The sequence below is a fragment of the Sorex araneus genome, chromosome 3, assembly GCF_027595985.1.
Source record: "Sorex araneus isolate mSorAra2 chromosome 3, mSorAra2.pri, whole genome shotgun sequence".
Taxonomy (NCBI): Eukaryota; Metazoa; Chordata; class Mammalia; order Eulipotyphla; family Soricidae; genus Sorex; species Sorex araneus.
In genome coordinates, this window is record NC_073304.1 from 175,479,561 (window position 1) to 175,493,177 (window position 13,617).

Here is a 13,617-nt window from a genome sequence, read left to right on the forward strand (position 1 = left end):
GAATTTGTATGAGGCTTTGTGCTGAGAGGCGGCAGGGCCGAACTGCTCCAGCAACCACGGGACAGGCTAGCTAGCTAGCTCCCTGGAACAAAACAAGCTCTGTGTGGGCCTGGGTTGAGGAATGGCCCTCCCCAAGGACATTTTCCCCCTCCCCTTTCTTTGTGAAGTTCTCCCGAGTAGTCCTACTGTGACTTACGCCTGAGAAACATCCCTGAGAAGGTGGGTGTGGACCGAGGCCTCCCACGCTTCCCCGGGGCTGTCCTGGACGTTGGCAGGTTCTGTGGTGTGAGGGGTCCATCTCTCAGAGAAGCCTCCCACAGCGGTAAGGAGTCTCCCCAAAGCATGGGTCTGGTTGGGAGGACTGTGTGATCTGGGGGTTCTGGTACATTTTGGTAAGGTGGAGAGTGTTCCCGTTTTCATCCTGGAAGATGGAAAAACATCCGAGCCTTTTATGCTGTGAGTAAATATTTGGTTTCTGAACAGAATTCCTGCCCCCCTGAGGAACTGAGCGGAACTCAGGCGCGTGTCCATGGTTGCCGAACGTGCCCTATTCAGCCCCTCTCCAGAAGGACAAAGGAGAGAGATTAATTGGCACCAAAGTGTTGGAAAGAACCAGCATGTGCTGACCTATTTAAGATGGATCGAGGACATTCTAGAGAGAGTCTCTAGAGCTCAGTTCTTGTAAAGCTTCAGTGCTGAAGTCAAAAACAGGATGAAGGATCCCGGGGGCCACCCCCAACATGTAAGAGCCTTGTTTTTCTTCTAGATGTTCAGATGCTGTTCTCTAAGCACCAGCCACGTTTGCTAGCCTGTAAACTAACCCGAGGTGGTTCCAGTTGGGTTCTTCCAGGAACAGATTCTGAAAAGTTTCCCCAGGAATCTTAGGTGACCCCTGGATTTTCTGATTTGCTACAGGGGTGGGGGAATCAGCCTCTAATGGGCTGGCGAGTGGGGATCGAAGTGCAACCCAACTCAGGGATCCCCTAACAATCACTTCTGTGTGCAGTGGAATGCTGCCAGGGACCCAGTGGTGGCCAGGGATCCCCTGGCCACAGAGGATTCTCCAGCTCTGATGCGGAGAGCTCTGGAGCGGGACCTCAAGATGCCAGAGCCAGCAACACCCATTCTAAGCTTCTGAAGAAGGTGGTCATTTCTAAGCCAATTTTAAGAAAGAAACCTTGGGCCATACTGAAGACAGGCCATCATGGAAAGGTGTAAAGGGGGAGCAGGCTTGAGATGTGAGCATTGGGTATAGGGAAAATGGACTCACAGGCAACCACTGGCACTGCTGTTAGTGGAGGCCTGGAGGTAGAGGGTAGAGGCAACGAGCTACCTTACTAACACTTCTTCCCAGTTCCGCCCACCCCTCCCCAAACTTGTGCAAATCAACCTTCCTCTCATCCTTTAAGTGAGTTTTCTATTCCTTTCCTGGCTGTGAGGAGTTGGAGGGTTGCTTTCTTGCTACCTTTCTTCCTCAGCCTCACTCCTCACTTTGAGTCAAATGTCCCTAGTTTTGCCTGCTTTGTCACTTGCACTGTGTGTGCACCAACCTCCAGGTCTTTTCCTGACATTCTATGTAGAGTTTTTGCTTCTGGCCCCTCCCAAAGCTATTCTTGTTATCCATCCTGGTGATGTCAATAACCTCAGGAATGACCAGCCAGTAATTTGACCCCTCATTTCTCTGACCTCATCTTCTCCGTTGATTTTATCCTTACCTCCTATCTTAGAACTCCTCCCTTGAAGGTACCAGAGAAGTTGACAGTCCCAGAATCTGCTCTGTCCACATTGTTTAAAGCATCTCATTTCCAGATCACCATCTAGTCTTTTCAGTACATTCGTTTTCTTTGTTTTTTTTTTTTTGCTTTTCGGGTCACACCCAGCAATGCACAGGGGTTATTCCTGGCTCTGCACTCAGGAATTACTCCTGGTGGTGCTGGGGGACCATATGGGATGCTGGGAATCGAACCCGGGTCGGCCGCGTGCAAGGCAAACGCCCTACCCGCTGTGCTATCATTCCAGCCCCTTTTCAGTACATTCTTTTTCCCCTGTTTTTGGGCCACACCCAGTGATGCTCAGGGCCTTCCTCCCCTGGTTTTGAAGGGGAGTTACTCCTGGCAGTGTTCAGGGGAACATATTGGATGCTGTAGATCAAATCCTAGTTGGCCACATGCAAGGCAAATGCCCTCCACACTGTACTATCGCTCTGCCCCGTCTCTACTTATTTTTTGGGTCATACTTGGCGATGCTTACTTCTGACTGTGCTCAGAGATTACTCCTGGTGAGTAATATATGATGCTGGGGATTGAAGAAGGCATCCTGCCCACTGACCTAAAAATATTTTAAAGAGACTCTCTTCCCTGTTGGTGCAATGTCTGGGGCTCACACACCTGGTTGTGGATCTCACAGGCACTTGGTTGCAGGGCAATGAAACTTGTGGTGTCAGAGACCCCAATGGCAGTGGTGCTGGGATTGTCCTTGTCATGTGGAGCCGTGCTGAGCATCAAACTCATGGCCTCTGCCACTGAGCCATATCCCTGGGCCCTTCCATTCAGTGCATTTTTTCCCTAAAACTTAGTGTTCCCATCGGAACCTTCAATCTTTCTGCCTTTTTGCAGTGAATCCAGGGCCTCAGATATGCAGGGTGGGCACTTTACCTGACCCTACATTCCTGGCCCTCTGGGACCTACAATCTCTTGCAAAGTTCCTTAGCTCCCAGCAGTTCACTTTTCCCATATGACCTGTTTTATATTCCAGGGCCAGAAGTTTGATTGCTTCCCTGCACTAATATTAAACTCCCAGTCCCTTTCCTGCTTAAGGGCAGTTTGGCACAAGCTCAATCCTGATTGAAATTCAAATCCTCACTTTCATGCCCGTTGGTTACCACACCACTGAAAAAAAGCACTAAACCACGCTGACCAGTCTTCCTTTAAATAATTGCACCCTCGTGCGGGTTCCTTGAGGCTGCCTGGCAACTGTCTTGTCTCTTGTTCACACGTTTCCTCTCCAGGACAGCGATCTCATGCCTTAACCTTCCTTTCTCAAGCTGCAAACATCCTTCCTTCTGTTCCTTGGCGATCTTCTTGCTGTTTAACAGATGGCGCCCAAATTTGGCATCTTAGCACAACAAACACCCCCATGCCCGTTTCTGGCTGAGTGGCCTGGCTCAGGGTCTCTCAAGAGATAGCAGATTGTCGGCCAAGATTGCTGTCTTTGAAAACGTGACTGGAGTTGACGAGCCCGTTTCAAGTTCCCTCTCAGGGAGTCACAGTCCGCCCCGTGGCCCTTTTCATAGGGTGGCTCAGGCTTTCCCAGAGCACGTGACGCGCGAGGGAGAGGAAGGCAAAGCGGGCGCGGGAACACTTCTTGTACGTGACCTATTTCACGTCGCCACGTTCTGTGGGTGCCAGAGACCAAACGCCCTGCGGTGCGTGAAAGGGACAACCCCGAGTCCAGGAAGCCCACAGCTCGAGGGCGCCGGTCGACCACCCGCGCGCGCGCGCACGTTTTCCGGCCCCTCGGAACAGGAAGCGGAAATGACGAAGCCCGATGCTGAAGCCCCGCCCCCACGCCGCCCCGCCGACTGGAGGCGCGGCCAGCCCGGAAGGGGCGGGCCCGGGGCGGGGCGGCGCGGCCCGCCCGAAAGTGGCGGTTTACGGCTAGCGGTTGCCCCGGCGCCGGAGTCGCTGGAGACTGTGTCCGGCGCTGGAGCGGCCGGGTGCGTCCCCTCAGGAGCGCGGTCTCGGCGGGGGAGGCCTGAGAGGGGTAGTTAGCGGACTCAGGACTCCCCACCAGCCCGCGCCCCCGCGCCTCAGCCCGGGGCCGCGCCCCCGCGCCCCCGCCAGACAGGCGGTGTCTCTCCGTCCGCTCCCAGCCCGGAGCCTTCCAGAAGGCGCCCCGCGAGCCCGGGCTTCGCTCCCCGAGGCCGCCCGCCCCTGATCCCGATTCCCACCCGGGCCGTGGACGGGACGGCGCTCTGAGGAGGGGGTCACCGTCTTGCTTTCTCCCCCAGGCAGGACTCCCCGATGCCCCGGAACATGGGTCCCCACAAGCAGCCTCGGGGCAGCGCGAGTCCGCCCCTGGCCCTGAACCCCCTGAAGAGCCAGAAGGTGCTGGCGGTGCTGGCCGAGCGCAACCAGACGGTGATGCCCGTCGGGGCCTGGGTGGAGCCCGCCCTGCCCGACCGGTCGGAAGTCCCCGCGCACGTGAGTCCCGCCGCACCCGGTCCTCTCAGGAACTCGCCCGCCTGAAACAGACACGAAACAGACGTGCCTCGGCGCAGACCCGCCGCACGTGTCATTGGCGCCCAGAAGTGTTGTCAGTCCCGGGGCTAGAGCAGGAGCACAGCGGGTCCGGTGCTTGCCTCACACGAAGCCCACCCAGGTTCCACCCCCAGCCCCCTCTAGGGTGCCCTGAGCACCACGAGGAGTGATCCCTGAGCATCGCTGGACGTGCCCCCCACAATACAGTGGTCACTTTTATCTATCTATTTCAATTGACTAAACAGACTTTTTTTTTTTTTTTTTTTTTTTTTTTTGCTCTTTGGGTCACACCTGGCAATGCACAGGGGTTATCTCCTGGCTTTGCACTCAGGAATTACTCCTGGCGATGCTCAGGGGACCATATGGGATGCTGGGAATTGAACCTGGGTCGGCCGCGTGCAAGGCAAACGCCCTACCCGCTGTGCTATTGCTCCAGACCCCCAAACAGACATTTTTCCTTGGTGACTTTTTCTTTTGCCTTAATTGGTAGCAGGGTGGGGGTCTCAGGAGGATCTGGTTCAATTCCCAGCAGCTTGAGGATTTTACCCCGTAGAATCAGTGCCAGGGCTGAGGCAGGGATGCTGCTCGGGCCCTGCAGTGCTTCCGGCCCAGCCCGGGGCTGCACTTCCCCCCCATACTTGGGGGCCATGTGTTATGTGTATGGGGAGTGGGATTGAACCCAGGCAGGCCCTATGCAGGCATATGCCCTAACCCCTGTACTGTTTTCCTGGCCCCCACTCTGCACCTCCGATAAGGTCACTCCTGGAACGACCACCCACCCAGAAGCTGTGTAGCAGGGCTACACCTGGTGGTGCTGGGGGGGACGGGTTGTGCAGTGTCTGAGCTGGCTTTGGGTCTGCCCCTGCTGCAGCCGCTGCCCCGTCCTTCCCAAACTCTCCATTGCTTGTTCTTGCTGGCACAGGGCCCATGTGATGTCTGTTCTCCACACTTCCAGCCACGAAGTAGGGATGTGGTGCTTACCCTAAACCATTGTTTGGTTGATTCATGGTTGTGGTAAGTTTTGTAATGAAACTTTAGTAAGATTGAGATAAAGAATAGAGAAGGAAGAGATGAGTTCTGAGCAGGCTTTAACTATTCCACAAGGGCATGTTTTGTTCATTTTGTTCTGCACACAGTAGGTCTTTTATTCTATACATAGTAGGTTTTCTATTTTGGCTGAGCTCGGGGGTTACTCCTGCTGGTGCTTGGGAGACAACATAGGGTATTGGGGATTGAACCTGGATTTTGCTGCATGCAAGACAAGTGCCCTGTTCTCTGTACTGTCTCTCCAGCAGCCAAGAAACACCTTTTGAATGGGAGAATAAGAAGGGTGGTCTTTGATGATCCTTAAAGAATTCAAAGATGATAAGTGGTCAAGAGGGAGGAACATTTCAGATAAAAAGAAATTTTGACACAGCACTAGGGCAGTTTTGAAAGATTTTTGGTAGTCTGTTCAATTCTAGCTTCTTCATCCATGAGTCATGATTATCTGGGGTGACTAAATATGGACATTTTTTTTTTTTTTGCTTTTTGGGTCACACCCGGCGATGCACAGGGGTCACTCCTGGCTCATGCACTCAGGAATCACCCCTGGCAGTGCTCAGGGGACCATATGGGATGCTGGGATTTGAACCCGGGTCGGCCGCGTGCAAGGCAAATGTCCTACCCGCTGTGCTATCACTCCAGCCCCTAAATGTGGACATTGTTTTAAATAATTTTTTTATGATTTATTAGTAAATGTATACCTCTTTTATATACCAGTATACTTGGGTCTCATAAAAATGTCTTCAGCAAGAGGAGATAGTGAATGGGAAAATTTGAAGACAACCCAACTAAACAAGTGACTGCTGGCTAGTTTTTATTGCCTCGCTCACAATTTGGTATTTCTAGTAAGTTGTCTATATACTGAATTTTCCTGATGGAGCATGAACTCCTGAACTTACAGGGAAAAAAATTACATTCCTATATATATCTTACTGCCTGATAAATGTAGGTAAATATTTGTAGAATACACAGAATATGATACGGCCTTCTGACTGTATAGATGCCGGGCTGACCAAGAGTTGAAAAGTAGCAGGGGGGCTGGAGTGATAGCACAGCGGGTAGGGTGTTTGCCTTGCACGCGGCTGACCTGGGTTCGAATCCCAGCATCCCATATGGTCCCCTGAGCACCGCCAGGAGTAATTCCTGAGTTCAGAGCCAGGAGTTACCCCTGTGCATCGCCGGGTGTGACCCAAAAAGCAAAAAAAAAAAAAAGTATCAGGGCTGTTTCTTTAGTGGCGCTTGATACCAGAAGAAGCACCACATATTTAGAGTAAATATTAAGTAATGCAGTGTCACATTCATTTTATTTTTGTATGTTGTGCATATTTATTCATTGATTCCTACTTTGCCTATTTCCGGAAAGGATTTTTAAGAACCTTAGTAGTATATGAGTGCTAAGATTGTGGCTCTTAATAAGAAGGAACATGGGTTGATGTGACAGGAAAATTTAGTGAAGAATTTAGATAATTTTAAAATATAAGGAGATAATGGTAAGGAGTATGGGGAGAATAAGAAGTAAGCAAGGTATAATCAGGATGCCAGTGGGCATTATAGAGTGAAGTAGCCAGCTAAGGTGATGGTGGTTGATAGGATTATAGAACATAGGAAATTTTGGAAAGGAATTAACTTTTTCCACTAGTTAATATTTATATTAGCTACTATGTTATATTGGATATATTGGACTGGAGTCATAGTACAGCAGGTAGAGAGTTTGCCTTGCATGCTTCTGACCCGGGTTCGATTCCTCTGTCCCTCTCGAAGTGCCCGGCACAGCAGAATATCTTGCCCGCACAGCAGAGCCTGGCAAGCTACCTGTGGCATATTTGATATGCCAAAAACAGTAACAACAAGTCTCACAATGGAGATGTTACTGGTGCCCTCTCAAGCAAATTGATGGACAGGACAGCAGTGCTACAGTGTTACTATGTTATATTAACATGACTATGCAGAGTTTAGTTACTTCAAAGTTTTGAAAGGTTAGGTAGAAATCAACTTGGGGAGGCACAAATTAGGATTTAAATATAACAATTTAGGTACAATATTGGTGTGGCTGTACAGAGAGGGAGCAGACAGAAAAGGAAAGAGAAAAGCTGAGTGACTTAGACTTTCCTGGGACCTGAGTTGATTGAGGTGAGTTGGTCAGACTACAATGTAGATCTCTCCTTTAATTATCTTATTTAATTGTTTTTTGACTTTTGTTTTGTATGTTCTTCTGTGGTTCCTACTCTCTTGCAGTGCTGGGGATCAAACCCAGAACTTCACACATTGCAGGCATGTGCCTTCCTGCTGTGTATTGTATTTACATATACAGAATAGTACATGGGATAGACTTTTTGAAAATGAAAATTTTTATTGGAATGGAAATTCATGTGATTCTTACATTTTTTTGTTTGTTTTTGAGCCAGTGCCAGCTGACTCAGAGTTTACTCCTGGCTCTGCACTCAGGGATCACTCCTGGCGGGTTTGGGGATCGTATGGGATGTCAGAGATCAAACTTGGGTCAGCCGCATGCAAGGCAGGCACCCTACCCACTGTGCTAGTGCTCTGGCCTCTGATTCTGATAATTTGATGACAATCTGTAAAATAACGAGACATTATTCAGATTTAGGATTGGGACTGTGTTAGAAGGGGTAGTAGGTAGGAAGTACGGTAATTTTATTTAACATGAAGACTCCTTGTGAAAGCGACATTTCAAGAGAGAATCAGTACAGTACAGAGCATAAATATTGGAGTCAGAGAAACTCGAGCTCAGTAATTTTCCAGGTGTGGGATCTTGATCTAGTAAAGATGACTATTATTTCCTAAGTTTCAGATATTTTATGTAATGTAGAAATAAACATTTCATAAAATTAGAGATATACACATATGTATATATGTGTGTATACAATATATGTATATATAATATATGTATACATGTATATATTGGGGGATGGCATTGTTTGGGCCACAACTGACTATGCTCAGGACTTATCCCTGAATCTGTGCTCATGATCATTCTTGGTAGTTCTGGGGATCGAACTAGGTCAGCTGAGTGTGAAACCAGCACCTTACCTATTACACTAGTGCTCTAGCCCATAACTGAAGTATATTTTTACAATTATACTCTGACTGCTTTGTGCTTATGAGTTAAATAGGGGTCTCTGCATTGGTTCTCAGGGACCCAAAGACCACTGCCAATTATATCAGATCTGACTGTGGTTGTGGTGGTTTGATGCTCTGGACTGCTAGTGCTGGGGCCCATCAAGTCCATATCTGTAGCATGTAAGGGACCATATGATGCTGGGAATTGAACTTGATATCTCCTGAGTGCAAGGGCATGAGCCCTACAGCTTTGAGCTACCTCCTTGGCCTGCTCTGTGCTTGTAAGAGAGTACTAATGCACAGCACTTCTGACAAGCTTATTTTCTTCTCTTATCTTTAAAGATTTCAGCATATAGGATTGAACAACAACTAAAGGAACAACTAAGAAGAAAACAAGAGGCTTTGAAGCATTTTCAGAGACAAGTCAAACATCGAGTAAATGAGCAAATTAGGCTGAGAAAAAAGCAGCAGCTTCAGAAGTTCTATGAAGCAGTAAGTTCAACAGTGAGCTGCAGGAAGATTGAAGGAGAACTGTGTGTGTTCTGAGAAGCTATTGTGTATAGTGGAATCCATTTTCTTTATTCCATGCTTTCTGAAATTTGGAATGCTAGTGAGGTTAATAGGTAGAGATAGGTAATAGGTAAACAAAGCTATTACCTCATTAACCCATTAACCTATTAGAGACCCCTATTATCTCATAAGCACAAAGCAGTCAGGGTACAATTCTAATAGGTTAATAGGTAATAGGTTTGTAGGTAGAGAAACCAAATTTTATTCTTGTCTAGTTCTGACTCCCACTGTTTGCTTTCACTAAGTAGTTAAAAGCAATATTGACTTTCGATTCAGACTAAAGTTGAGTTCTGGCTTTGTCACATGCTAGTCATGTGACCTTGAACTAATTACTTCTATTAATCTCTGTTGATGAAGTTTCTTCATCTGTATATTGGAGAATATGACACATCTCCTAGGCTTGTTGTGGGAATTAGGTAACAAATTATTGGCAGATGACTAGCTGCCTAGTAAATGGTACCTTTTTTGGCAGCTAAAGCATCCCTACTTCTCCTCTTACCCCTTTGGGAGGTATTCATTTTGTTTTAAAATTCTGACATGTTTTTGAAATCGATGTAACAGTCCATGATCATATTATGTAAGTTTTCGGGGTGTGCCACAGAAGGTTGACATGTTCATACACTCAGTAAGTTTGCCACAGAAAGTCCAATTCTGTTAGAGGTGGTTTTTGGTTGTATTGCATTGGAGTGGAATCTTCTGAAAGAATTTCACTCTTTCTTTTGTTGTGTAGGCAGAAAAAGAAGGCTCTGTAGCCATGCAGTCTTCAGAACTGGTCCTCTTGACTCCTAGAAGCAGCAGCATTTTCCAAAGCAATTTGAATGCTGCCATGGAGAGTGAGAATAGACTAGAAGACAAAGAGACTCAAAATGGATTATTCCAACAACAAGCCCAGGCTGTAAGTACATGTTCAGTTTGGTTTGTGTCCAAACTAAAATATGATGTCTAAGGTTCAGTCTAGAGCATGGGAGTGATCATTTTCAAATTTACTTTTTTTTTTAGCCTTTTCTTTGGGGGGGGCCTCCTAAGAGTTGCTCAGAGACCTGGGGGCTATTCCCAGAGATTCTCAGCCAGTTGGCTAGTGATGCAATGCAAGGACCCGAGGGTGTGGTGCTGCCTGGGCCCTGCAGTGCCAGGGACCTCCAGGCCATCCTGGAGGAGGGTGTCAGGGCCACCTGCAGCAGTACTGGTAGTCTTGGGCCTTCCAGTTACTACTGGGTGATACCAGGAGAGGGCGGTGTGGTTCCAGGGATTGAACCAGCACCTTTCATGTTTCTTAACCCTTAAGATATACTATCTTCTGAGAAGGGAACACCAAGTAGAGGATGTTGGGAGGACCCATTCGGGCTGGAAGATGCGAGCTGAAAGTAGATTATAGACTGAATATGAAGGCCACTCAATACCTCTATTGCAAACTACAACACCCAGAAGGAGAGAGAACAAAAGGGAATGCCCTGCCGCAGAGGCAGGGTGGGGTAGTGGGGGATGGGGTGGGGGTGGTGAGAGGGATACTGGGATCATTGGTGGAGGAGAATGGGCACTGGTGGAGGGATGGGTAAACGGTAAACGATCACTGTATGAGTGAAAGGCAAACACAAAAGTTCATAAGTTTGTAACTGTACATCACAGTGATTGTCTAATAAAAAATTTAAAAAATTTTAAAGAAGATAAACTATCTTCCTAGCTTTATTAGCTCTGTCTTTTGTGAAGTAGGGACTAGTGGAATGATGTTGATTTTATTTTGAGAAGAGTTTTGGGCCACATCTGGAGACGCTTAGGCGCTACTTCTGGCCTTGTGCTCAATGTTCACTCTGGGCAGTATTCAGGGTTCACTGTGCTCAGGACCAGGCAGTGCTGAGGGTCAAACTGGAATAAGCAACATGCATGGCAAGTGCCTTAAGCCTTGCACTGTCTCTCTGGCCTTGACATTTATTTATTTGTTTTTTAATTAGTTTAAATTTAATTTTATTTTTATAAAGTTGTTCACAATTTGTTGCATTTAATATTCCAACACCAATCCCATTACCATTACACCTACCCACTGCCATGATTTGAATGTTTCCACCCTGACCCCCAAACCCTGCCCCCATTGCAGGACCTAAATAATTTGTTTTGTGTACTTGTTATGAATAATCTGCTAAAAATGATCCAAAAAAGTTTCCTTAGGGAAAAGTACGTGAAGATTATTATATCTCACCCTGGAGCCAGTAAGCCCTTGTATAAGAGATAGCATTTGGGATTGTCTAAAGAAAGGTGCCAAAGTACAAGTTCAAACTAAGAGTTTTAGGGGCCAGGGCAATAGTATAAAGGGTAAGGTTCTTGCCTTCTATGCAACAGACCTAGGCATCCCATTTGGTTCCTCACCGGCAGGAGTGATCCTTGAGTGTAAAGCCAGGAGTAAGCCCTGAATACTTCCAGATTTGCCCCCTCCCCTTGCTGTGGCTGTGCACTCCAGGAATTCTAAAATTTGGATGGTGACTTTGGGGTCCAGAGGGTGCAGAGTATCGTTCTGTGTTACTCTCTTCTGAGAGCTTTGTTTGTGAGTCTCTGGATCATGGCTGTTACTGAGCTTATATGGTGCCAGAGGTAGTTCCTGACCGTGACTGCCAGGCTACCTACCAGAAGCACAGGGAGATGGGGGGAAGGTCACACATTCCCTACTCCAGGCGAGCCTGGAGATTCAATCACAAGTCCTGCATACCTGGGTTTTTCAGCAGATTCCCTCATGGATGAGGCTGGCTGAGCCTCTGGAGAGTGGCCATGAGCATGGCGTTACTTGAGTTCTGGAGGTTTTCAGCTGCAGGGGCTGTTGAGGCCGGAAGAGGACCTCACTCGCCCGCCTCCAGGAGGCCCGGATAAGACAGCCTGGCACAGGGTCTGGAGGCATCTCTACAGTGTATCCCTCTGGTGTTTATTTTTATGTATGCATTTTAAGTTTGTATTTATTTATTTTTGCAAGACACTTTGGGATTGTCTAAAGAAAGGTGCCAAAGTACAAGTTCAAACTAAGAGTTTTAGGGGCCAGGGCAATAGTATAAAGGGTAAGGTTCTTGCCTTCTATGCAACAGACCTAGGCACCCCATTTGGTTCCTCAAGCACCGGCAGGAGTGATCCTTGAGTGTAAAGCCAGGAGTAAGCCCTGAATACTTCCAGATTTGCCCCCTCCCCTTGCTCCACACCACCACACACAAAACCTAACGAGAAGTACAAATTATCCCTATGGGGTTGGAGAGATAGTACAGCAGATAGGGCACTTGCCTTGCTTGTGGCCAACCTTAATTTGATCCTTGGCACCCCATATGGTCCTTGGAGCACCACCAGGAGTAATTTCTGAGTGCATATCCATGAGTGACCCCCCAAGTATCGATGGACGTTGCCCTAACTAAAAAAAAAAAAAGTTTTATGTCAAAGAATGTTTTCTCATAAGAATATGGACAGAAGTAATTCCTGACTTGTATTGCAGAGATTCGTCGTATATAGGGCATATTATTCATTATTTTTGTCTGCTTACCTCAGTCTTTTATATTGTCATCATATTAATAGCTTATAAGCCTAGTAACAATACAGTGAACTCTCAATATCTGCAGAGTTATTTTGGAAAATGTACATTTAGCAGTTCATTTTCCATAGCTAATATTGATGTTAGTCATCCCAGGTAAGCCACTTACTCCAGTCACTTAACACCCTCCAGGCAGCTCCCTTCTTGGTGCACTGATCTGTACTATTCATTTGAGGCCAGACCCTTCAGCTCTGATTTAGATGTGATTCATCTTATCACTTCAAACAGTTTTAGGTTGACCAGAGATAGAACAGGGGTGAAGGTGCTTGACTTGCATGTGGCTGACCTGGATGCAGTCCCTGCTACTGCATATAGTCCCTGAGTGCCCCTGAGCACAGAGCCCGGAATAATCCCTGAGCATATCTGACTGTGGCCCAAATACAAACAAATTCTTAGGCATAGTTAGAAGAGAGCAGAAATGTGGAAAATCAAGAAATGTGAAAATGAAAAGTTGTATAATTGCCTAAGTAATGTGCTTGGTCATAGTGTGAATTAAATCTGATTGTACTATATAGTATCAATAGGGAAACTTCTATAGGCTCATTCAACTTTTTAAAAACTTTTCCTTTGTCCCAGACTATGACCTTTTCTTGTTATTATGTGATTTGTATTGTTTTTATAATTATTTTTGTTTTTCTTTTTAATACTGTGAACTGTTTGTTCAGAAAACAATGAGCCTCATAGTGCATTCTACAAGGGCTAGAATACTGATTAAGAGAGATGCAGTTCAGGGGTCGGAGCGATAGTACAGTGGGTAGGGAGCTGACCCTGGCTCGATCCTGGCATCCCATATGGTCCCCCGAACACTGCCAGGAACGATCGTTGAGTGCAAAGCCAGGAGTCTGCCCTGAGCACTGTCAGGTACAGCTCAAACAAAAATCAAAACAGATGAAATTATTTCATGTAGTTTAAATCCCACAGTGGTGAGACTTTTCCTTCTTGTCTCATACATGAGTTTAGGACTTTAGTGCACAGATGTTTGCATGTATTGTTTATAGACACTCTAAGGATACTACTTAAGTATTAGTTAGGTTGTTCCATGGGTTTATATTTTCAAATAGAGATCCTAAATATAAAGCTTATGGATCCCCCAATGTAGCATAGAGG

General features: G+C 47.0%; 1 protein-coding gene across 2 annotated transcripts in view; it reads left to right on the plus strand.

Annotated features, from left to right (window-relative positions):
- Positions 1-202: 202 nt before the first annotated feature.
- Positions 203-13,617, plus strand: part of CCDC15 (coiled-coil domain containing 15) — a 60,472-nt gene continuing 47,057 nt past the window's right edge. Inside the window, exons 1-5 of one of the 2 annotated variants that reach the window (XM_055132670.1) lie at positions 203-322; positions 484-742; positions 4,010-4,202; positions 8,727-8,876; positions 9,685-9,849. In XM_055132670.1, coding sequence (XP_054988645.1) covers positions 741-742; positions 4,010-4,202; positions 8,727-8,876; positions 9,685-9,849 — 510 coding nt within the window. In that variant the 5' untranslated portion in view covers positions 203-322; positions 484-740. The remainder of the gene's footprint in view (positions 323-483; positions 743-4,009; positions 4,203-8,726; positions 8,877-9,684; positions 9,850-13,617) is intronic. The other variant, XM_055132671.1, reaches the window with a different exon arrangement.